At 43.0% G+C, this 27,023-nt stretch overlaps 1 protein-coding gene across 1 annotated transcript in view; it reads right to left on the bottom strand.

The window, feature by feature from the left end:
- Positions 1-26,148, bottom strand: part of LOC309353042 (deubiquitinase DESI2-like) — a 46,450-nt gene extending 20,302 nt beyond the window's left edge. Inside the window, exon 1 of the mRNA XM_081882004.1 lies at positions 26,028-26,148. Coding sequence (XP_081738130.1) covers positions 26,028-26,066 — 39 coding nt within the window. The 5' untranslated portion in view covers positions 26,067-26,148. The remainder of the gene's footprint in view (positions 1-26,027) is intronic.
- Between the last annotated feature and the right edge of the window lie 875 nt (positions 26,149-27,023).

Here is a 27,023-nt window from a genome sequence, read left to right as displayed (position 1 = left end):
AGACAGGAGTGCCTGGCGTGCTCTGGTCCATGGGGTCACGAAGAGTTGGACACTACTAAACGACTAAACAACAACAACAAGAAGAAGAGGGCTCCCCTTTGCAAAATGCCACTTGTATGGGTGAGCTGCCACAATTGCATATCGCCTAGTATATCCCCCCCCCCCCCCGCAGGTAGAAAAGTTCTGCTGAGAGTGATGTTTAAGAGGAAAGATTGCCAGGGGTGAAAGAGTTAAGCAACCCCTCCCCCTGTCACTCTTTTCACTCTCAAGCACACTCCCCAAGGTTGCTTTTCATTTGGAAATAAAATATATGGGGGGGGGGGGTTGAGAGAGAATCACACAGCTGAGGATCATGTGTAGTTTCAGCCTCGGCCCTGGCTGCAATTTAGCAATGCTGAACAGCTTGGAAATGAGCAACACCAAACATGTGGGAAACATTCCATCGGATCTTTCAAAACCACAGATGTATCACACACGGAACATTTGAAAGCAAGGGTACAGCTGGAGCCCAATAAAATGGTTTGGGGACATTGTGTTTCTGGTTTTTGATTCAGCCGAGCCAAGGAAGGAAGTAAATGCTGCAAATAGGATATGGGTTTAGATTTGGATTCCAAATACATCTATGAGTTCCCGTTTCAGTATGTTGGCTCCACACTAGCAGCTAAGGCTCAGAGTCCAGGAGCATCGCAATTATTTTGTTAAGGACCAGTACATTTTCCATCTGCGTTATACTTCAACAGGCTAGGAGCCAAGGCTCCTTGAGTGTTACTGGCAGCTGGCACTCGGTTTGCTTTCCAAAGATGCATTGTTGGACTGAATTAGTCAGCCTCTGAACAGTCACATCGTGCCTGGATGTACTCTCTGTGCTGATCATGAGAGCCGTGTTCATGGCAGTGCATTCTTCTTGGGGTCTTGTACAGAGGGAGAAATCCCGAGTCTCCATAGGGAGGTGCATAAGCCATCTCTGCAAGAGGGGCACATGCATCTTCCCAGGGCAGACATGCATGATTTGCCCCACCCTAAAAGATGTCTAGGAAAAAGTTCCCACGAAGCTAGAACAGCTAGAGGGAGCACTGCGCAGTGCTCCCTCTAGCTATTCTGGCTTTTGGATAGCCCCCACGAAGCCTCCGTAGGGCAGCGGGATGAAGGCTCCCCGCTGCCCTGAGGAGGCTTCGTGCGGCTCTTGTGGGAAGTGGGGGGAAGTGACAGAGCGTGCGGCTCTGTCCCTTCCCCCACCTCCCAGAAAAGCCCCCAAGAACTGCGCTCCCTGTAAAGAGTGCACGGTTCTTGCGGGAGATGGGGGAAGGGACAGAGGGCAGCCTCTTCCAGGCAGGGGGAGCCTTCAGCCCGCTGCCCAGGAGAGGCGTCAGCGGCTATCCCAGAAGCCAGAACAGCAAGAGGCTATCCCAGAAGCCAGATCCCTCTTGCTGTTCTGGCTTCTGGGATTCAGAATTTTTTTTTTCTTCATGTTTCCTCTCCCCCAACCTAGGTGTGTCTTATCGTCTGGTGCGTCCTATAGAGCGAAAAATACGGTAGATAGATGATAAATTGATGATGATAGATAGATAGATGATAGATAATATATGATAGATGATGATAGATAGATAGATAGATAGATAGATAGATAGATAGATGATAGATAGATAGATAGATAGATAGATAGATAGATAGATAGATAGATAGATAGAGATAGATATTCACATGTTTATACTGTATTTTATTGATGTAAAAGGTAAAGGTACCCCTTCCCGTACGGGCCAGTCATGTCCGACTCTAGGGTTGTGCGCCCATCTCACTTAAGAGGCCGGGGGCCAGCGCTGTCCAGAGACACTTCTGGGTCACGTGGCCAGCGTGACGAAGCTGCTCTGGCGAGCCAGCACCAGAGCAGTGCACGGAAATGCCGTTTACCTTCCCACTATAAAGTGGTACCTATTTATCTACTTGCACTTTGATGTGCTTTCGAACTGCTAGGTGGGCAGGAGCTGGGACCGAAAGATGGGAGCTCACCCCGCCGCGGGGATTTGAACCGCTGACCATGCGATCGGCAAGTCCTAGGCACTGAGGTTTTACCCACAGCGCCACCCACGTCCCTAATGTTTTATTTTATTGATGTATTATCTTGTAATTCAAAAACTGTCCTGGAAGCACTGCTGAAGAATTTCATTGCTTTCCATCTATAATCTGAAAGGGCTGACCTGAAATTCCTCCCTAAAATTATTGGTTGGCTACCTGGTGATACTATGTGATGACAAAGCATTACCACGATGCCAGTTAGAGTGACAGTAGTGCTTTCTGCCCTCACTCTCAGAAGTGTTGAAAGGAAAAAATAGTGGAAGGTAGCTGCAGAGATTTTGGGAAGCACTATCATTCCCATAACCTTGAAACAGGTGTTGGCAGTGGGAAATGGTAACCTGGTTGTGTATGGAGGGATATTTGCTCCCTTCCCACCTGAGCCCCCAAATTGGGGGCATATTTTTGTAAAAGAGCTTTCAGCTCAGCCCACGTTTGGCGTGGTACAGTTCAGGATCATGTTTATTCTTTGATTATTTGCTGCTTATGCAGAATACTTGTCACTTCTTTTCATTTTGTGTTGAGAAAAGTGTTGAAGGAAGGTCTTGACCCAATCCTGTATTATGGACAAAAATGTTGGTTGAAAACATTTGTACACCAACTTTCATAAAAAATTGATTCCAGTGTTTATGCATGAGAACATGTTTGAAGAAGGCAGATGTAGCTGCAAACACATAGCTACATAATTCATGCGAAACATGGGAAAATCCATTCATGATATCAAGGTTGAAAAGGAGCCAAAATCATTATTAGAGCCAGAGCCATATTGATTGAAGGAGTCGGCTTCAGGCATGGAAACAGGAGGTCGGGGTGGGAAGGAGGTGAAGTACAGTCTCGACATTAACTTCTTGGGTTGTATTGATCCTGATGTGAAAAATGAGATCATGGCAAAGGGGAAAGGAGCTACAATATTTTCAAAAAGACAACAACAGTGAAATTGTCTAGCAGTTGTCTCTCGCCACCCCTCACCCAACACTAATACTTACTTGAGCCAAAGGCAAATTGTAAACAAGTGAAACCTGCTACAAAATCCTGCAGCGTGGAGTTCTCAAGTTTAAAGTTACAGCCAGCCATGTCCTCTTTTGGAATATTCCATTCCATTGTGCTCCCTGTTTTTTCTCATGCCTCCCCCCAATAGGTCCTCAATATTATATGGCCACTAAGCATCCTCATTCCCCACTAGGCTGTTTTGGGGGTCACCCCCACCTGTTCCGATTCCATCAGTCACCCCCCCCCAAGTTGATGGAATTTGCATTTTAAAAATTGCATTTTAAAAATCCTGCACATCTGATTCAAAGAATCTTGGTGTAATTTGGCCCTCACCTACAGTATAAGGCAAACGGTTAGAGAGATGTCGCTATTGTTGCCTCTCTTCCACCACTTCTGTGACTGATAACATTCACCAGCACTACTTCACTTTAGAAATGTGATAGACAACATTTCACAGTTGCAAATCAATCTAATGACACATGTTGGGCTTGGTGGTGTTGTTTTTTTAAAAAAATCGAGTGGGAGTCAAGTCACTATTGCAACAGGAAAAAAGTGAGACCAAACCAAATTATTAAAGATTATCTATTTTTTCATTGTTGGGAGATTCTGCAGTTATCCAGGGAATGCAAAACAGGCTGAAAATGAACATGAAACCATATTCTGTGGCCCAGGTTTTTTTTATCTCCCCAACTACTCCAAGTAAACCTTGTGCCATATTCTCTGGTGGCAGCAATAATGGGAAGCTATTGACAAAAAGCAGCTGTTTCTTTCTTGCAATGAGAACTATTTGCTGAAGGAGGCAATTGGCACTTAAAAATTGCCATGTTACTGTGGGGAAATTTCATGGCTAAGTGCTGCACATGGAGGGATTATCACAGCAGTGAGATGGCCAGTGAAATGAGAGATCAGCCAGAAAACACTTTGTTGAATAGAGCATATTGTGGCATAAATCATAGTTTGCAGAGGGAGACGATGCAAGAACATAAATGCTGTCCAAAAGTATTGTAACACCTTGCGCCATTGGTTTTCTGAATTGCTGAGCTATTCATGATGTGGTAGAATACGGGCTGGCATTAAGCCTGTTAGTGGATGCATATCCTAAGTCCTCTATGTTTGAGTAACATGTGAAGAGGGAAAATTTGCTGGAAAATGCCTCTGGGCTGCCCATTTAGCCAACCCCAAAGTTATAATAATACAAATACTAATAATATTTATATTCCATCCATCTGACTGGGTGGCTCAGCCACTCTGGGCAGCTTTCAACAAATTAAAACAGGTAGGCAACCTAAGGCCCAGGGGGCAGGATGCGTCCCAATTGCCTTCTCAATCCAGCTTGCAGACGGTCCAGGAATCAGCGTGTTTTTACATGAGTAGAATGTGTCTTTTTGTTTAAAATGCATCTCTGGGTTATTTGTGGGGCATAGGAATTCGTTCATTCCCCCCCCCCAAAAAAAATATAGTCCGGCCCCCCACAAGGTCTGAGGGACAGTGGACTGGCCCCCTGCTAAAAAGTTTGCTGACCCCTGAATTAAAACATCAAACACAGTAAAACCCAGCTCCTCCTGCCCCCATCATTGTCACTCTCATGTTGAGTGCAATTATTGGTAGCAGAGAACCATCTTTCTCCTTGTGAGGAGGCTCCCCAAATGATTTAGAATCCTGGTTTACCAGGGTTCATCTTTTCAGCCAGTGTTCATCTTTTCAGCCAGCCCATGGTAACTGAGCCCACTTTTAGAACTTCCCACATCACAGACCCAGGGGACAATCTCAACATGTGGCAAATACTCAGAACTAGTTTGCCAGGTGGGGAGAGCTCCTGAGGTCGCTAAGGCCACACAGAGAAAATTTCACGATAGAGCTAATTCCATGCAGGTCTTCCTTCCAAGGCTTCCATTTATGTGCTAGAATAGGAACATAAGAAGGTGCTATGGAGGGACAGGGATGTCAAAGCTCTGTGGAAGAGCACATCCTTTGCACACAAAAGGACCCAGTTACAGATAGGTAGCCGTGTTGGTCTGCCATAGTCAAAACAAAACAAATTCCTTCCAGTAGCACCTTAAAGACCAACTAAGTCAGTTCTTGGTATGAGCTTTCGTGTGCATGCACACTGAAGAAGTGTGCATGCACACGAAAGCTCATACCAAGAACTGACTTAGTTGGTCTTTAAGGTGCTACTGGAAGGAATTTGTTTTGCTTTAAAAGGACCCAGGTTCAGTCACCAGTCTTTTCAGGCAAAGACACCTTGCTGAAAAACTTGGAGAACCATGGCCATTCAACCTCAACAATCCTGGCTACATGGATCAGTGGTCTGACTTCAATTCCCTTGGACATTTTTATTTAAATAAATTTTTAACATTTATATTTAAATACTTTATCACAGAGCATGTTTTTATTTTTAATTTTTTTAAAAAATAATGTTTATTACTTTTAAACACTACAAAAAAGAAAGAAAAAAGAAAAAAGACAAACAAAAAAACAATACAATACAATACAAAAACATTACACAGCACTAACACCATAAACTAAACAAAACAAAACAAAAACACTTTAACACACATCATACAATTTCAATGTCATATCTTTCATTTACTTGTTTCAACGACCTCCTCACACCTCCCTTTTTGTATTCCACTTCTATTGATTGTTTCAGCAATTCCTTTCCATCTTCCTCTGTTTTCTATCCTATAATTATCTTGACATATTCTAACCTTATTTTTCCCTAATACTCTAATAATCTATTTATACTTAATTCCTTATAACATTTCTACTAAAGCCGTATAACTTCATTCCAACATTTTTCTAACATTCATTAATTTTACAATATTTCTATAAATAATCTTTAAACTTTTTCCAGTCTTCTTCCACCGACTCTTCTCCCTGGTCTCAGATTCTGCCAGTCACTTCCGCCAATTTCATATAGTCCATGTTTTTAAATACATATGCAGATACTAATGTACCTCCAGACTGGATGACTGCAACGCGCTCTACGAAGGGCTGCCCTCCAGGCTGCCCTAGAAGCTGCAGGTAGTGCAAAATTCGGCAGCTCAACTGCTCTCTGCAGGGGAATCTTACCATCATATTAGGCCAGTTGAAGGAATTTCACTGGCTGCCAATAGAACCAGGATACCTAAAATCTCATCTCTTTCCCTGCATGCCCAACCAATCCCAGCATTCTGCAGGAGAGGGCATCTTGCAGATACAGTGGTACCTCGGGTTACAGATGCTTCAGGTTATAGACACTTCAGGTTACAGACTCCACTAACCCAGAAATAGTTAAGAAATTTGCTTCAGGATGAGAACAGAAATTGTGCTCTGCGGCGCGGCGGCAGCGGGAGGCCCATTAGCTAAAGTGGTGCTTCAGGTTAAGAACAGTTTCAGGTTAAGAACGGACCTCCAGAACAAATTAAGTTCTTAACCCGAGGTAGCACTGTACCATCCTACCAGGAGGTCTGCTCCACACAATGTCAAAATTAAACACAGAGTATAGCAGCACCTACCCTTTGGAACTCCCTGCCACTGCATATTAGACACATGCCTTTTCAGTGCCTGCTAAAGTAGCTTTTCAAGAAGCCTTCTAAAACCTTTACCCCAGTTGGTATCCGTCTTTGAATTGAATTGAATTGAATTGAATTGAACTGAGTGTGAGTGTGTGAGTGTGTGTGTGTTGTACTTGCTTTAAACTGTCTTTATATTTAACATTTTTCAAAAATTGTTTTTATATATGCAATTCATTTTAAGTGTTTTTTTGAGATGCAACTGTTTTATATCTGTTAATCTAAAACTGCTTTAGGATGCCTCATGGAAAGTGATTCAGAAGAATGTTTTATCTCAATGTGCACACTTGTAAATTTATTTTATTATGAAATATGCATTAGTAGTGCATTTTGGTATTTTTGAGCTGAGAAGTGGATCACAAAATTCAGAGAAGAGAACTGCAAAAACTGGGAGCTGCAGATCAAGATGGTTTGCATCGGAATTAACAGATACTGAATTCCTCAAGCATCACTATTAGACTTGGCACAGATGATGCACAAAGAGTCCATTGATGGACTTTTTTACAATGGGGAGGGGGCACCAATTGGCACACTGAGACCCTGCTCACTTGGATTTGCATCCAAGTTGCATGGGCCATTAAAGGCCATGTTGTATAGCTAGGGAGAACCAACACTTAGCTGTCACTGTAGGTCTCTGGTCCTAATCCAGTAAGTGCTACGCATTAGGAAACCTGTTTCCATACACAGCCATGCTTTGCTGGATCAGATGAGAAAATGGGGTAGGGGTGGAATTAGGGGGAAAGCCTTCTCTTTGATCATCTCCCTTCTTCTTCTTTTTCTTCTGGAGTGTCATATAATAGAGCGAAAGGCAGGAAAAAATTATGCAAAACACATTCTTCCCTGCCCCTCACCAGCCCAGGTCTACACTCATACGGTATAAATATATAACTCTCTTCAAAGTCTCCCACTGTGACATGCAATTACTTTGCAGCATATTCTTCTACACGTACTGCTTAAGTATACATTTCCAGGATCTTTAAAGCCATTACCAGCGAGGGGAGAATGCATATGGAAATGTAAAAAAATAAAAATACAATTGCATACACTCAATACTTTTTTGTTCCCCTCTGTCTCCACCCATTTTTGCCTGCAGGAATTTATAAAGGAATTGATTTAACGTCTCAATTATTCCTAGTGAAGTCTCACTCACAGTCTTGTCTCATTTAAGTAGAAAGCAAAGTGTAGAATCATATCTGCTCTGTTCCCAGTGGCATGGTTTACAATTTAAAGGAACGGTCTTTAACAGGTAACGTGGAGTGTAACCCTAAGCAAATTTCTTTGTACTTACTGATCAAATGTGTCCAGCAAGAATTAACTAATAAATGCAATATTTAGAGAAGACATCAAGCATGACCCCATAATGATGACCTATGTAAATCCCTAAGGGAACATAAGTATGGATCTCACATGCTTGCTCATCACTTGATGACTGCAGCATCAAGGAATCAAGACTGTGTTAACTAATAATCATGTGTAAAAAAATATATCACCTCATCTCTGACACAATGCTTTGTAATAGATTCATTTCACACATTAAGAACATAAGAAGAGCTCTGCTAGATCTGGCCAATGGCCCATAATAGTCAAGCATCGTGGTCTCACAGTGGCCAACCAGAAGCCTATGGGAAGCCCACAATCAGCAGTGGCGAACTCTGGTCTTTAAAATTTCATTGGCACCATGTGCAATGCCAAAATTGGTCAGGCATAGCCAGTGGTCAAGCACTGTGGCAGCTGAAGTCTGGGTCACAGTCTGAAGTCCCCTTCACTGTTTTAAAGCCATCTAAAGGCCATCACTGCATCTTGTGGCAGCAAAGACCATAACTTAATGATGCATTAGGTATGTAAAACAGGGGCAGTGCTCTTTTCCTCTTTCCAGAGGCACCCAAGGGTTGAAAGAATGCTGTTGCATAATGTGCTGAAGGACAGAAGTATTTTCTGCATGTAAAAATAGCTCCACAATTTACCGTATTTTTCGCCCCATAGGGAAGCCCGAGCTTCCCCCGATCCCAGCCCCCAGAACAGGCTGCTCTCCGCAAGCCGTGGGAGCCCTCCCGCGGCTTGCGCAGAGCTACCCGAAGCCCCCGTACGACTGCTGAGCGCACCGGGACTTCGGGATAAGAGGCAGCGCTGCGCAAGCCGGGGGAGCCCGGGGGGAACTCCCGCGGGCTCCCCCGGCTTGCAGATAGCTTCCTGAAGCCTGGAGAGGGAGAGGGGTGTGCACCGACCCCTCTCGCTCTCCAGGCTTCAGCGAAAGCCTGCATTTGCCCCATAGGACGCACACACATTTCTCCTTCATTTTTGGAGGGGAAAAAGTGTGTCCTATAGGGCGAAAAATACGGTACATTAATTTTCCTAAGGGAGCAAATCCACTGACCACTCACATGTGCACACTTCTGTCCTCGTCAGAGAATGAGTGAACCATGCTAATTTTGCAAGCACACCATTTATTGATACATTTTTATCATTTCATTTATATATTAATCTTAATTTCTTTCTTTCTTTTTGAGTAACAGACTGGTTTACAGGCAGTAACATAGAATACACAACCACAACAACTAATAAGAACAATATTATTAAATCTTAAAAAATAATTTGAAAAAACTCCAGATTTCATCTATTTGCCTCTGGATCAACAGTGGATACCTTTTTGGTTGTGGTCTGGTGCTCGCATTTCCCTGATTGTTTTCCTCCCTTTTTTTGCACCCTTGAGGCTACAGCATCTTAATTTTCACAACCAAGTTAAAAAGTGAGGAAAAAATGGAAGTATGAGACTTGGGGTGGCAATTCTCACTGTCTAGGAAGAGTATTTCCACACTTCCACTGAAGTGTGCACAGACGTCAGTGGCATCAGCTGGGCAGGACTTTGGGGTAGACGTTTAAGGCCCCTCTCAGCAGACTGGGGGTGAGGGCAAATACAGCAGACCTGGCTTGCCACCATTTGGACCATAGAAAAGCTGCCTTACATGGAGTCAAACCACTCATCCATCTAGCTCAAGGCTGTCTACACTGCATGGCAGCGTTTCAGACAGGCATCTCTCCTGCTTCTACCTGGGCATGCCTGAGATTGAACCTGAGACCTTCTGCATGCAAAGCAGTTGCCCTACCACTCTGGCCCTTCCCCATGGAAGAAGAAGAAGAAGAAGAAGAAGAAGAAGAAGAAGAAGAAGAAGAGGAGGAGTTTGAATTTGATACCCCGCTTTATCACTACCTGAAGGAGTCTCAAAGCGGCTAACATTCTCCTTTCCCTTCCCCCCCCCCACAACAAACACTCTGTGAGGTGAGTGGGGGTGAGAGACTTCAGAGAAGTGTGACTAGTCCAAGGTCACCCAGCAGCTGCATATGGAGGAGCGGAGACGCGAACCCAGTTCACCAGATTACGAGTCCACTACACCACACTGGCTCTCAAGCAATGACCCTATCAAGAGCACCCATCTCACCCTTAGACCACTAACCCCAGACTCTCTAAAAGGATCTAGCTGCACCCATGGAGAGAGAAGTGAAGAGCTCTATTTAATATTATTGTTTACTGGGCCCCATCAGGTGGCCCTCATTTCAGCCAGGGCTCCCTCCAGCCCCTGCTCCTTATGGAGCAGTGCTGTTAGAAGTTTTCTTGGGTCACAAAAGTATGTCCTGTTTTCAAATCATAGAGTCCTTTGTACAGGTCAGTGGCCTTCGGTGTGAGACCTTACTGTTGCAGGCAATATGGGGTTGAAGGGAAAGAGCAGTGGGGAGGAAAAGGAGGGAGGGAACGCCGTAAACTTTCATCCTTTTACATAGTGTGTGAGCAGAGCTTTTGTGTCAAGGTCGGGTAAATAGGTATCTTATGGGCCACTGTGGATCCTCTCTGGCCAGCCTTCGTCCCTCACCTCCCCCTGCCAGATTTCCAAGCCCCCCACCCCACTGAGCTTTGTAGAGAAAGGATCTGTCTGTTAAAATCCCCTTCCGAAGGCAATTAGGAGCTGCCACTCAGCCTGTCCCCTCCGAAGCCCTCCAACCACCCTCTGGGGCGAGGAAGGGGACAGCAGGAGAGGCAGCTGTGCCCCTGGCCTCCAGGCTTTATGCTTGATTCCCCTTTGTTCCAGCTCCCTCGAAAAGAGGTTCCCTTTTATTCGCAGGGGACCGGCTTTGCTAGGAACTGGCCCACGCACCTGTTCTTGGCCTTTGTCTCCGTCAAGTATTTAGCCGCCGCGGAGAGCGATTCCCCGAGGCACAGAGCTGCTGCCGCCGCCGCCTTTGTGACAAGGGAAATGTGATTGCAGAGAACTCTCTGCGTCTAACCTGCAGTTTTCTAAATGGGGTGTTTTTTTGAGGGGGGGGGCAAACTCACTTTTTCTGTTCTATAGCCCAGCAGCTCCCAACAGAAAGCGAAGGGCGAGGCACAATGTCTGCCGGTCTTCGGCAAGAGTTTCATGCAGGACAGAGCTTTCAAGAGATGTCATTAAACATGGCCTTTCTCTGTGGTTGGGCCTTTCCCTGCCTGAAAGTGGCAGGCAGATTTCTGGCTTGTCAGGGTGATTTTGGTTTGCCTACACCACCACAACCTCAACAGCTCCCAGACAGAGCTAGGTGCTAAAGTCAACAAGTCAGAACGAAAGCACATTCTGAATTTGTTTCCCTAAGACAACTGAACACTCCAAAGTCTTTCCCACACCATACATTTAAAGCACATGGCTACCCTCAAAGAATCCTGGGAACTGTAGCTTACCCCTCGCCAATCTACAATTCCTCGGCAAATGTCAGTTCCCAGGATCCTTTTGGGGGGAGCTGCATGCTTTGCACATGCTTTAAATGTGCTTTGAAATGGTTGTGTGGTGTGGATGCTACTAAGCATTCTTGATTTCAACTGCCTAATTTAGGTGTTTTGTTTTTGCAGGTAGTGAAATGGTATGTGATGCCTAAATGCTGTGTAAATAAATCATCTCCCCTTAGTTTGTGGCTGGGCAGCCTGTTGCTGAGAGAAACTTCATTGTTCTTTTTATTGTCCTCTTCACTCTTTTCTCCTCCTTCCTCCCTCTGTTCCACCTGCTTCCGCCTGTCTCATGCCTCCATTCCAGACACCTGCAATCTGCCTTTGGCTGAGGCCAATTTGTTGTTTTGTGAAGACTGGGCTGCTCATAGAGCAGCCAAGATTTTGGTTCTGCCTGCCAGGCCTACCTTACAAGGCTGTCGTAAAGTCTACAAAGATAATGTATGTCGAGTGTGTGAACCAACCAACGTGATATATAAATGCCCTGTGAAGAAATAATTTATAGTTTGTATAATGAAACTTTGACTGCACTGATTGGCGTCTGCTTACCTGCCTTCCAAGATTCTGTAATTAGATGGATTAAAAGGACTGTCATTCAAAGAGCTCCTTGCTGGTGAGCAAAGATAATATCAGTTTGTTGTTAATTTAAAATTTACCCATTCCACGGGTTCAAATAGGCTTACACCTTCAAAATATTATGCACCTAGGTACACACATGCTGGATATCATATCCCACTTCTGATACTCTCTGGAAACACACTGACATATTGTGTTGTGCATAGAAGATGGGATAAACTTGGAAAGGAACTGAGCCATCAAGAGTACATTGGTTTTTAGCTACTGAAAAACACCAAAGATATTATAACCTTGACAGGTGGTAGCAGGGTGGAAGGAAGGACTGGGCCTGATGACTGTGTGGGTGGTCAAAATAATAATCCTCCTCCTCCAAGTGAATTGAAAAAGCAAATCCAGGAGAGGATTTGGATTTTTCTCTAACGGACAAGAAACAAATGCAAGCAAATGCCTTTCTGCACACTATGTCTAATTGGGCAATAGTGCAAAACCTTGCAATGGAATGTATGGTGGTTGGAATTAATATACTGTACAACCTTCTTGTATATTATTGTTATTAATAGAATAACCTCCTTGATAGGTCAGACATGTGGTCTGTCTATCTTAGCAGGAGCATAGCAAAAAAGGAAATGGCTACATTCGTGGGTGCATTAACAGATTGCTCCATTCCTTGCTATTTACTGATCCAGACCTCACCCATCATTTCCTCCACAAGTCTCATTTCTGAAGCAAGATTTATAAATTAAGCACCTGCATGTTTATGTTTAAGCACCTGGAAAGTAGCTTACAACCAACAGCAGTGGTTTCCTACTGGGAAATCCAAACTACTACAGAAGACTTCTTTGGATATTTTTAAGCAGAGGCTGGATGGACACCTGTTACTGGTGCTTTAGTTGAGATTCCTGCATCGCAGGGGGTTGGATTAGATGACCCTCAGGGTTCCTTTCAACTCTACTATTCTACGAGTCTATGAGCTACCTGCAAAGGACAGAATATGGGCTTTATTTACTTGCAGACTTAGAAGAAACAATATCAAAGGCCATTTGTCTTCCACAGACTAACAAGCCTTCTACTTTCACCAGAGACACAGGGGGTTCAAAAGATGCAGGAACGTGCAGGGGCCATGACACCTCTGCATTCTGCACATCATCTAGCACAGTGCTACCCTGACTAATTGGCTCCATAGGTAGCCAGATGCAAAGAAAGAAAAAATGCAGGGCTGCTCTGTTTTGAATAGTTGTGCAGAGGAGGGCATTTCAGCTAGTATAGATTGCCGAAATGCCTTCTTCTGTACAACTATGGAAGGTGGGGGGTGGGGTGCCATCCCCTTCTGCACCTACTCATCTGAGGTATAAAGAAGCAGATTTTGCAATGATGCAGGCTACCTTGACTTCTATAGGATTTCAGCAGCCTAAATTTGTACAATATTGTAGCCCTTCTGGAAAGTCCCTTTTAATTGGTTAATTAAGCTCCTTATTGCTCCCAGTTCCCTTTCTCCCCATTGCCTGTAGAGCATAAACCTCTAGGCAGGACTCTTTATTTTTCCCACCCAGTTATTCTCCCTTCCCAATTTTTTGCAAAGTTTCAAAAATAAAATAGTTTTACACACACACACACCAATCAATCCATACCTTTACGGGGTTCCCTGAACCTCAGGACTCCCCCCCCTCCCCCGGTTTTCAAAGTTTTTCCTCTTTTAACTGCCTCTAATTAATTGACCAGTTATAAGTACTTTGTTGCTGTTGTTGCTTTATTGTTAGGGCCTATTATTAATAACAATATTTATAGCCTACCTTTTCTGCCAAAGGGAATTCAAGGTGCTTACACCTGTTTTTGTATATTTCAGATATAAGTGATACATCGACCTTTTCTTAGTGAGTATATAAAGCATTCCCTCTTTTGAGGTGCTTGTCTTTGGGGAAGCAAAGTGTTTAGAACATAAGAAGTGCCCTGCTAAATTGGACCAAACACCCATGTAGTCCAGCATCTTGTTCTCACAGTGGCCAACCACTGCTATGAGGATGAGGAGGATGAGGATGATGACAGCCAGATGCCTATAGAAAGCTGGCAATGAGCATGGAAAGATGACCTGAGCATGAGAGCACTCTCTCCATTTGTGATTTTCAGCAACAGGTACACAAAAGCAAACTGCCTCCGATGGTGGAGATGGAACATTGCCCTTATGGCTAGTTTGAAACCAGTAGTTTCATCCTCTATGAATTTGTCTAATCCTCTTTTAAAGCCCTCCAGGTTGGTTGCTATCACTACATTTGCAGGAGAAGCATCCACAGAAATTGTTGAGGCCCAGAATTGCTGCACTTTTTCAAAAGTCCCCAAGAAGAAGAAATATAGTAATTTGTGGGTACTGATCCTATTTGTGAGATCTTACTTTATCTCAGATTCTGCACATCACATAGTGATTTTGCTCAGATAACAGCAGAAAAATAGTCTGGGAAATGAGTGTAATCACTGTCTAGAGCTAGACGCCATCCACTTGCTTTCTTTTTTTAACATTTCTTTACATTTGGAAAATCTGAAATAAGTATAGTACGCATTCAGGAAAGCATTTTGTTAAATTGCTAATATTGCTGTTGTGATTCTCCATGCCCCAGTTATTTGTAATTTTGTATGTAATTTTAATTATTGGTCATTAGTCCACTGAGGGCTTTTTTGGCTGACTAGCTTAGAATAAAAACAAATAATAAAATACTAAGGGAACAGATAGTAAATCAGTGTACATTTTGAATTTCATTCCAAAGCTGGTAAAAGTCATTCCTAGCTTTTGAGGTCACTTTTGGATTTTTAACGACAGAGATGGCTCCCAAAGCACCCCTATACTATGAACCTATACTATGAACCTGCTCCTTCAGGCAATTGCCAACTATATGGACTCAGCAACCACCTGCTCAGAGAGCCTCTATCTTGCCAAGATTCAGAGACACTTTCTTGGCCCTCATCCAGCCACCACTGAGTCCAGGCACCAGTCCAGGGCTTGCACAGCCTCTTCTGAATTGGATGTCACAGAGAAATAGATTTAGGTGCCATCAGCACACTGATGACGCCTCACCTCAAATCTCCTAATGATGTTAAACAGCACTGGAAGCAAGATGGTACGCTGTGCTCCTCACAGCACAACTCTCAGGAAGCCAAAATAAAACCATCCAATACTCTTCTCTGCAACTGACCCTGGAGATAGGATGGGAACAAAAGTGAATTATTTTTTTTTAAGTGCTTCCAATACCAATCTCACCAGGAGGAGATCGTGGTCAATGGTATCAAAAGTCACCAAGAGATCAAGAAAAACTAACAGGGTTGCACACACCCTCTCCTTCTCCTGATATAGGTCATCTGTCAGGGCGACCAAGGCTGATTTAGTCCCATAGCCAGGCCTGAACCTAGAGGGGGATGGGTCAAGATAATTACAGTAGTTCCATCCAATAAAACTTGCAGTTGTGCATTTCAGCCCCATTCAAATCATTACATCCAAACATACAACCGGGATACAAACATATGTCTACCTGTCTACAGGGCTAACCTAAAACATTTTGTTGCCAAGGCGAAGATGAGATGTTCATTTGAATCTGACTTTAACGCTGGCTTGGATGGTATCTTTCTCCATACCAGAGGGCAACAGACTAATTCTGGCGGGTGAAGAGCAAGGTACATGATCCACAATGGTCTGACCTCTAGCAGGGGGGAACAGCTGGGCTGCCCCTCACATCGATTGCCTGAGGCAATCCCCCCCACTCTGCCTAACAGTAGGGCCAGTCCTGCATATGTGTAAGCAACAGAGGTTAGCTTTTATATATAAATGTTTGACCCTATATAACTATATATACCTATATACTACAGTAGGTAGAAAATGCTTCTTTACTTACAAAAGAAAAAGCAAATCAAGGAGCACTGTGCAGCTTCTTGAAGGATGACCATGTACATTGCTACATGTCTACGCATTTGTCTGGTCACCACCCAAGCAGGCAAAGCAATTCCTGCTTGCGTAGACTGAGATAGCAAGCCTGGGGGTCCTATACTCTAAAGTGGCCCACAGTACACTATGCTGCAAATGACCGTAATATCTAATTCTCTTTTAGCAGAAGTGATATTCCTGCAACGCATGACGCTATGATTGGTTGCCAGGCGATGTTGCTAAGCACAATCTCTCCATCAGTGACAGAAGAGGCTCTGGATGGTATTATGCAGCCACCCACGCAATGTAGCTCATTAAATCCAGCAAGGGTTGCATTTATATCTCGCTATCTCCCCACCTTTGAAACACACTAACGACACGCCAGCGTCATCTTCAGTGAGAATCTTCCAGTTCCTTTCCGTATTTATTAATCAGTTTTTTTTTTATTTTGGGGGAGGGAGGGGGATAGTGTCATAGTTTGTTCTCAGCAGTGATTTATCTAGTAATTAGAGATGGGTGGTGACTGAGACTTCCAAAATGCTTGTGATTTAGCATTACCCCCATTTGTCTTAAAGTGGATTAGGGTGCCCTTTGGCTGCTTTGCCCTTAGCAGCCGAAACAAGTTTGGCTTAATGTTATTCCCCAAGCAATGACCAGAGGGAAACCTGCCAGCTCTAGGCTAATGGGTGACCATAGCAATCACATGCCATGACCGGTGGGCTGATGGCACTGCAGTCAAGAGCACGGGCTGTGCAAAGCCAAAAGCTGAACATACCCCCAAGGGAAATGTTATTTGGAGGAAGATATTGTAGATTTGTTTTCAGTCTCATGGGGCTGTCAATTCCCAGAAAAGGTAGGATTGATCCATTTGAGGGCAACACAAATATCAGTTGAAGCTTTAGCCATTCCACCTCCCTAGTGTTGCAGCTCAGTGCCCATCACCAAGTCATGTGATGACTTCAAGATAGGAACATAGGAAGATGCCTACACAGAGTCAGGCCACTGGTCCATCTAGCTCAATATGGTGTAGGTTGACCAGGCATGGATCTCCAGAGTTTGCAGCAGGGGTCTTTCCAGCCCCACCTGGAGATGCCAGGGACTGAATCTCACATGGCTTAAATGGGGTCTTTTGAGGAAGGGCATGATTGGGCCAGCATACAATCCATTGGAATGAATAGCGCTTTTCAGAATCAGATTTAAAACTTAACGTTCCTGGTTCTGGCAGCATAACAACCACACTGTCATATTAGGAACCAAAATTACAACCCTAAATTAGTTAAACAGTCATAGGTCCCACATTCATTTTGTGGAGGACTAACTTTACACCTGGATAGCTCAGTTGGTTAAAGCATGGTGCTGATAATGCCAAGGTTGCAGGTTCAATCCCTGTATGGGAGAGTTGTGTATCCCTGCATTGCAGGGGGTTGGACTAGATGATCCTGAGGATCCCTTCAAACTCTATGATTCTATGACTCTTTATTTGACACCCCTGAGTCTCTCATACAATTAGAATTCTCTCTTGCCTTCCTCCCTCCTCCAGCATAGACTTACCCAAAATGTCCTGGAGACTACAGACTAAATTCCCCGCACAGTGGATGATTTGGTAAACCTTCCACTTTGGGCCATAGGATGGGGCTCACATGACTTAATGTGTGTGTGTGTGTGTGCGCGCGCGCATGCGCGCTTAGAAACATAGCAAGGTGGACTAGACTCTGTCTCCTTGACAGTTATGTTTCCTTTGTGCAGGGCTTTTCTCTCCTTTCAGTCATGTGAACACTATCCTGCCATTCAAAGTGGTACACTCCAGAACTCAGGTTTACCCCCAACTGAGCATCATCAGTGCAATTCAATGGCCATTGTTGTTTGCTCATGCTAATTATATTGTAGGTGGTTCAGTGAGTCCTGATCAATGAGCAAATCACTCATGTGTTGTGCCAGGAAAAGAAATTAAAGTAGGTCATAAAATCACTGTGTGTTACTTTTCCATTGATCCTTCATATTGAAGGATACCAGAAAGCTAAGCCAGCTAGAGTGAAGTTGCTAATGTTTTTAAAAGTGCACAACCACTCAAACACCTCTTAATTGTTTTAAGGTAAGAAAGAATAAGAGGCAAGCCCCTCAAAAGACACCCACCTCTCAAAAATACAAAACTAATATGAATTTTGGAGTTTCAGTACAATTCTGGCAGAAAATATAATGAGCCACAGATCTTTCCTTTGTTTTTTTCAAAATTAAAAATTAAAGGTGTCATACACCCACACCAGAGATAGTTGCCTGTAATTTGGCAGGCTACGTCAATCCACTCTAGAATGGCTCCTGTGTCTGCAAATTTTATCTACTTTTGCCAAAAGTGAACAATTTAAAGCTTCTCATAAAAGTGAATGGGGAACACAGAGCACAGAGTGACTCAGAAACATATCAGATTTTTTTAAAAACCACAACTACAGATGCAATATGACTTCTACAATATACCAGTATGAAACATATTCACTATAAACAGTTGCTTATAGGAATAACTGCCTGATGCCATATGAATTTGCCTTGTTTGAATATCATCTTTGGAGGCCCTGACCTAGGTTCCCCTGCCATTGGAGATTGAAAGGGTAGAGACTGGGGATAAGAATTTTCTGCAGTGATGCCCCTACTGTGGAACAGTATATCCCCAAGGATATTCACTTGGCAGTCCTGATGAGCTATAGGTGCCAGGTTAAAACTATTCAATATGCCCATAAATTATCATTGATGGTTTTTACTGCCACTTCTGTATTTTATTGCTATGCGGTTTTATGATGATGTTACCATTGCTTTCTGCTGGTTTATTGATCTGCTGTAGTATTGGATTTGATTGTGTTTTTATGAAGTTTTTTGTCTATTTTAATTGGAAGTCACCTCAAGAGATTTGTTTTGTTTTAATTGAAAGGTAGCATATTAAATAAAACACCATCCCAAGCTGGTTATACCACTTACTATAAGGATATATGGTTTGTCCGAACTTTGTTTGAAGTCCAAAGAAACACACAATTCCTGGCTAGCAGAGATTGACATTGTCATGAAGAGGTACAGCTCTTCAGAATAATTCCTGCTATTAGATCTGGGTTTATTGAAAGCTAAGGACATTTTTAAAATCTAGACTGAGATTATTTGAGTCACAAGAAGGCATGGCAAACAGTCAAGTCTTCAAAATCTGAAATATTTTAAAATACAAATATGTAGTTGACCAATCAGATAATAATAATATATTGTCTTTTCTTCCAAAGGAGCCCAGGGCAGCAAATACACAAATATTAAAACATCTTAAAACACATAAAAACCATTCAAGTACAGATGCAGACCAGGAAAGATCTCTACTTAAAAGGCTTGTTGGAAAAGGACAGTTTTTTATAACCTCTATAACTACAAATCCCATTCTCCCTGATTGGACACAAGACTCAGGAGTGTCCTTTCCAATGAAGAAGGAAAAAATCTTCTCCACTGCTAAGTCCTCTTCACTACTGGTTACCTCCTGCCCCTTATTGAAGATAATTTGCTTTGCTTGGAGAGCATCTAGGATGAATGGCTGGTGGGGGAACACATTCTGAGGTGAACCCAAATTCAAAGGGGGCTGGGCTGGCTAAAAAATGGGCAGAGGCTTTTTGAACTTGGGGAGTTTGTATTCTGAATCTTCTCCCCCTGAACCACTCAGTGCAAATTTGCCCCATCACTATTTGCTATTATAGCTGTTATCCATATTACACTAGATAGGCCCTTAGGTCTGTGAATTAGGCTTTATTTTAGGCAGGCTTGAATCCTGACAGCTCCCTGACTTACAACTGATTGCTATTCCATACACTACCTACTGCTGATAATTATTTCTTTCTTTTAAACCAAAACTTCCCTAGCTGGATATGAATTACTTTCTTGGGCTGGCAGGAGCAACTGAAGCTACCAGACCTTCAGAGTCCAGGGATTTTCTTTTCATTTGCCTTCTGTCTCGGCAGCCACAGGTTAACCATTAAAAGAAATCTTCAGAGAATTTTGGATTCAGGTTGATCCAGCTGGAGACAAAAATGCCATTATTAAGCCCACAATTTCAATTAGCCATCCAATGGATCACCTGTTTCCCACCCTTCACAGGTTTCTTGTCTGCACAGGAAACTTAATATGTTCTTCTCCTACATTGCCTTATTTAAGTAAAGGAAAGGTGAGTGGTTGTGAGTTCTTACTTGATGTGACAGGGAAAAAAATATTATAGGTGTCATTTGTTAACATTTCATTAATGATGTGGCATTTCATTCTTGTGTATGTCCAGCACAATGAAGATAAACAGTTAGAATCCTTGAATAGACAAGACATCAGGGCTTCATGAAGCGGCTATTTCATATGTGCACAGAGGCCATTAATTGAACTTTTGTCCTTAGGCTATGCTTTCCTGTGGCTCAAGTGCTCCCCTGTTACACAGTCAAGTGATATTCTTTCTCAGGCAAGACAGAGCTTTAAATTCATGTTAATTGCTATCCCTAGATGTCACCCCGCTTCCAATAGTCACCGTTCCACTACTGAACAGTTACTGTTTTGTAACTGTTGTTTAACAGCTTTTCCCAGTCCAAAGATATATGTCTGCCATGATACAAGATCACTGTGTATCAAATAGGAGTATGTGCTGAATATAAGATTCAGTTCAGATCCTGCCTGGAAAGAGGGTTGAATCAACTTGGACCAACTTGGATCTGAATCAGAAACTTGGCATTTCCAAGCTACGTACCTAGGCCATTAGAGGAAGCATCCATACTGGCAACTGGTATATATTCTCAGTGTGGGGGCCACCTACTCATAGAACCTCCATTTCCCCAGATTCTAACTCAGTTTATTGCATTCAGTCCACCACTCTGTTAAGGCACTGAGCCAGAGCTTGTCCAGTTTCTCCTGAATCAGATTTTAGCTGCATGTCATCAGAGTATGGACAACAGCATGCTTCTATACCCCTACTGGCCATTCCCAACGGTTTCATATACTGTAGATGTTAAATAACATTCATGACAAAATGGTGCCCTGAGGAATTCTGTAGTTGAAGGGGCAGTGTTACCTTGCTATTTGAGATGTAACAATCTGGAGGCAAAACACATAACTAGGCTTCAGCATTTACTATTACTGCTACCAGTCTCACACCTGAGGGAACCATTACCTTTGTAAAAAAACAAAAAACAAAGAAGCAATTAATATAGTAGTAAAATGAATCCATCTGGAAAGCATACTATTAATTCCAGAACAATTAACTGTTGATTTATTTTTTAAAAAAGTAAGGGGGTGGAAATCTAAGGAAGGAATAGCAACCAAAATTCAGAGCAAGCCACATTCTGCTCTTACTATATTAAACATTAAGGCTGCAATCCTATACCCCCATACATGGGAGTAAGCCCCACTGAACTTAATGGGACTCACATAAATAGGATTTATTTACTTATTTTACAGATTTATAAACTGTGCCACACAAAAGCTACTAAAGTGGTGTACAATAAGACAAAAAGAGATAAAATATAAACGATACAGATTATTAAAAAGGAAAAAAACCACAAATTATTACAATTGTGCAATTCATATGCCATAAAATGACTCATACTTCAGGAAAAGCCTTCTAAAACAAAAATATCTTCAGTGGCCACTAAAACGTCAAGATACTAGGCCCCAGTCTAATTTCAGCTGGTAACTGATTGTAGAGGGGTGGATTTGCAACACTAAAAGTTCAGTTTATAGTACAAACTAAGTGACCTCTCAGCAGTGTCCCACATGAGGATTGCAGTTGCAAGGAAGGGATATGTGGAGTGAGGCAGTCCCTTAGGTAACTTGGTCCCAAGTTGTTTAGGGACTGCATTTGGGCAGATCAATCCTGAAATGGTAATGGCGGGTGATTCTGTGGCAGAGAAACAACCACTCATTAAGCTTTCAGTGCATGCCCATGAGGTGCAAGGTAAGGAAAGTAGCTTCTTCTTCTTCTTTTGCTGTGGTCAAGTTTAAAAAACCCAAAACCCTCCCATTGATCACTTTGGACTGTATCTAACTAACCACTGAAATGAGCAGATGTAAGCCAGCCATGCCTATTAGTTTCAAGGGGTCTACTTTGAGCAGGACTAACATTGGATACAATGCAATAAATCTAAGCCAGCTCCAGGACTGGTGTAGTTTTGCGACCAGTTTGGGGGAGTGTGATGGAAACAAGGAGACTTAGGAACCTGCAGATCCATGGCCTCCTCTGATACTCCCTGTTTTGGCCGCCCCCATTGCCCATGGAACAGTGATGGCAGTGAAGTTGTCCACCAGGAGACTCCCAGCAACAGACCTCTCTTCTCTGTACATAAACCTCTCTCTCCTGCTGTGGAGGAGATCAATGGGATCCAACAGTTCCTCAGCTGATCTTCCCAGGAGCTTCCTAAAGCTACAGTTTTAAACACAATTAATAGGAAGCAAACTTAATTGAGTCCACAAGTGTTTATTTCTCACTAAACACTAAACGTAAGATTTGTATTTCATTTCTCCAAGAATTATAAATCAATCTCTTTATTAATGACCAATATTGCAAATAAGTATATTTTAAGAGCATTCGTTGCAGTAATTTTTCAAGTACCTCCTAAAAAATCGAGACGAGAAGCTCCTAATGTGTTCCTTTGGCTTAAAATGGGAGATGGGGCTTGAGTTAATCCTTGAAAATAAATCACACTTTCTGGGTGCAGTTTCCAACTGGAAGGGCACAAACAATGCAAGAGAAAGGGGAAACAACATGATTTGAGAAGCTATCATTTAAAACAATGGGAGCATTCAGACAGACAGATATTGACATGACACATACTGCTCTTCAGGCCAAGTTAGTCTGGGGGGAGCCCCTAAGTACGTCCTGAAAATAACAATGCATTAAAATGGCACAGAATTTTTATCTGATTCTGGTTATGGCCAACAAAAAGAAGAGATGAGTAAGCAAGACTGCTTTCTTTAGAAATATTTACTTATATTTGCAATAATTTTTTTAAAGAGAGTTCAGTGCCCTGCTAGGTGGGCACTTTGAAGTGTGTCAGCCCAAATATCACCAGATAGATGATAGATAGATAGATAGATAGATATAGATAATAAACACACACACACACACACACACACACACACACGCTCCTGCCATTTATAAACCCAACACATGGTGAGCCTTTAAATGTCTGGAACAATTTCAAAACAAAACACTGCCTTACAGATGGCTTTGTGGACACAGTTATAGCAACATAACAGATCTGGCAGAAGAGAGCTTCCAGGGAGAGGCTGCTCTTTATAAAGGTTAAGGCATCCAGAACTGCCACAGACATAGGCTGTAACTTTAAGAACCTGTTCTTGAGCTTGCTTGTCACTCCTTCCTTTCTTTTCCCTTGTGTATCCTGTGTTTTCATTTTGTGACCCTGAGGGAAAGGACCACCACAGAGGTGATTTTTTTGTAAGCTGTTCTAAGACATTTATTGACTAAAGGAGGGCGGGGTATAAGTAAATTATAAATAAATACCAGAACCTGTAAAATGCAAATTATCAAAATGTTGAAACAGTAACCAAACTAAAGTGGCCACCGAGACCACAGAACACCGGCCCTGAAAGACCTACATTGGCTCTCAGTACACTTCCGAGCACAATTCAAAGTGTTGGTGCTGACCTTTAAAGCCCTAAACAGCCTTGGCCCAGTATACCTGAAAGAGCGTCTCCACCCCCCCATCGTTCAGCCCGGACGTTGAGGTCCAGTGCTGCCAGTTCCTTCACTGTACGAAGTGAGGTTACAGGGAACCAGGCAGAGGGACTTCTCGGTAGTGGCACCCACCCTGTGGAATGCCCTCCCATCAGATGTCAAGGAAATAAACAACTATCTGACTTTTAGAAGACACCTGAAAGCAGCCCTGTTTAGGGAAGTTTTTAATGTTTGATGTTTTATCATGTTTTTAATATTCTATTGGGAGCCACCCAGAATGGCTGGTGGAAACCCAGCCAGATGGGTGGGGTATAAATAACAAATTATTATTATTATTAAAGTCCAGAATACAAAACTATTTAATATCAAATACTAACCAATTGCCCACATTGTAATCACTCTAATTCAGTGGTGTCCAAACTTTTTCAAAGAGGGCCAGATTTGATGAAGTGAAGGGCCGATCAAAGGGCCAACCAAAGGGCCAACCCAAGTTGTTATCCTTTTTTTAGGATTGAAGTTGTTGAGCTTTTTGTATGATTTTACCCCAGGAAATAAACTGCCACAGGGTCCAAATTAAACAGACCAGCGGGCCGGATTAAGCCTCCAAAATGGACTTTGGACATGCCTCCTCTGATTGGAATTCCTGAAAAACCTTTTATCATCATTCTTTAATGAGGGCTTTGTGACTTGTTGCTACAATTTAGCTTTCATTGGTGTAACAGATCCTTCATAAATTTTTCAGAGGTGAAAATGAGCATTTACAAAAAAAACCAGCTGCTGGGCCTAATTTAACAATAAAATTGAATGATGTTTTGTGGTGTCTGACAAACATTTGAGTATTGGATTAGAAAATGCAGGGGAAAACATCACTCAAAGAGGTACTGGCTATATACCACAGCCAAGCCTATTCTTATAAGAGAGAAGTATGTTAAGTTATCCTTGAGAGTCCATGAGAAACTGTACATTAAATACCCCCTATGCCTTGACATCTCATTTTAAAAATAGGGGTTAATCAAAATGATTTCCATCATCACCAGGAGAGGACTGCACAGAAAAACAACAAAAGATCAAAGTTAACAGCAAAGGGAGTTCCAAAATCCCCAATTGGGTAAAATCTGAAGAGAGTGTTTCTCATAGACACCACTGCCTGAGAAAGTGCTTTATTATAAACCTACAAAGAGCCTGCTGAATCAATGGCAAATCTAGTCCAGCATCCTGTTCTCACAGTGGCCAACTAGATGCCTGTGGGAAACCTGCAAGTAGGACCTGAGCACAAGAGCATTCTCCTCTCCTGCAATTTCTGGCAAGTGGTATTCAGAAGCATTACTGGCTCTGACCATGGAGGCAGAGCATAGCCATCATGGCTAGTAGCCACTGATATACCCTTCTCTTCCATGAATTTGTCTACTCCTCTCTTAGTCATCTAAAGGCTATCAGTGCCTCCTGGGGGAGTGAGTTCCATAGTTTAACCACATACTGTGTGAAGAGGAATTTTCTTTTCTCTGTTCTGAATGATCCAGCATTTGGCTTCATTGGATGTATATGAGTTCTAGTGTTACAATGGTACCTTGGGTTAAGTACTTAATTTGTTCCAGCGGTCTGTACTTAACCTGAAACTGTTCTTAACCTGAAGCACCACTTTAGCTAATGGGGCCTCCTGCTGCTGCTGCCGCGCCGCCAGAGCACAATTTCTGTTCTCATCCTGAAACAAAGTTCTTAACCTGCAATATTTCTGGGTTAGCTGAGTCTGTAACCTGAAGCATATGTAACCTGAAGCATATGTAACTCAAGGTACCACTGTATGAGACAAGGAGATGAACCCTGAGGACCCAGTGATAGAAGCTTTACTACTTAAAATTGGGTATTCCTCTGGTGACAATGTTCATCTTCAATTATATCGCATTTGATCAAGGTGTCCGCACCGACTTCACTCATGCTCCTGAGGTCCTAATGTAGAATGTGAACATGAAGGCTGCAATCCTCTGCACAATTACATGGGAGTAAACTTCATTGACCTCTGTTGTATTTTTTTCCACACATGATCAGGTTTCAAGAGGGTATGACATATTAAATCTCTCTCCCCATTCCTCTCTAGTCTAGAGTGTTTAATCGCCTTGAATGTCAAGGGCATCTAGCTATGAAAACAGGCTATTCTGTCATAACTCTCCCGCTGCCTCCCCCCCGTCCCCAGCTGGGCTTTTGAAAATTAAAGAGGAGGGATGAAAAGCCTTTCCAAGGTACTATCCCCCAAAATTTCCTGTCATCTTTTTACCTTGAGCTTGCTCTGACAGGCTGTGAAAAAGCAAAGAAGCAAGTGTCGGCGCCAGCATCCCTGTCACACCAATGGCTGTGAAAATCTAGCCCGGCCAGTGCTGTGAGTTGTGCTGCTTGGCTCATCATAATAGAATCTCTTGTCCAATCAACATCCTGGAATCGTCTTCCTCACCGCCCCCCCCCAACCACCACCACCCCAACAGAGGCATCAGATTGTTTCTTACTCACCATGTCATAAACATTCAAAATCACTGGTTCATTTGCCATTGTGGATTGCAGCGAAGGCTGGATTTTAAGTCTTTTAATCCCTGCCAGATGTGGCAATGCCCAAAGGGATGGGGGTCTTTCTATCTTTCACTCCTAGCTGCACAGGGAAGAAATGCTTGTGTGAAGAATAGTCTGTTGTGATGGGGATGTCCAAGAAGGGCTTCCCCCGCCCTTTGATGCCAATTTTTTTTGGAAAAGATGCTCCCCTTTCACCTCCGAACAGAACATTCAGTCTTTTGCTTGCTTTCCTCTTTTAATACTGCAGCTGACTGATGTGGCAGCGTTTGTATAGCATGCTCAAGCCAGACCCCGTCCTGCCTCTCTCCTAACTGCAAATCCCAAACAGCACCAAAGGTCTGGATTGTTTGCGTTGTGGATGAACCCTTGTCCTAAATCTCTCAGAATGGGGGGGGACCACAGAAGGGAGACGAGAGGATTAAAGGCTGGGTGGGGGGAAGAATCCGGAGCAGACTTTCAGCCAAAGTATAAATATTTATAATGAAGTTCAAAGTGTGGAGTGACATTGGGAGCGGGGAGATGCTCTAGTAAAGAGTAAAATAATAATAATAAAACACCTTAAAGTGAAGCTTAGCACCAGGTTTCTAGACTAGAACAGCTCTCTGACAGGCATTGCACACAAAATAAGAGCTCATCTATGCAACACAGAGAGCCTTTAAATTCAGCTAAGGAGAAAGCAACAACGCCACACTGCTTCCTGGGGGTCTCTTCTCTGTTCCCAAAGTTTCGGCACCTGCGGGAGCTCTCCAGGGTCCTGAGGTTTACGTCTTAACACCTTGGCTCTTCAAGGGATGTGTAGCAAGCAAGCCATCTCATAAGATTTCTTTGAAAAAAGCAAGAAAAGGCTTGGATAACTCTTTGAGGCTCTGGTGGTGGGGGGGACCCATACTCAGTAGGGGGATGAGTTTTCTTAAAGGGAAGCTGGACGTGAACAAAAGC

The sequence above is a fragment of the Podarcis erhardii genome (assembly GCF_964252035.2).
Source record: "Podarcis erhardii genome assembly, chromosome: 1".
In the NCBI taxonomy this organism is placed as follows: Eukaryota; Metazoa; Chordata; class Lepidosauria; order Squamata; family Lacertidae; genus Podarcis; species Podarcis erhardii.
This window is presented reverse-complemented; position numbering and strand designations above follow the sequence as displayed.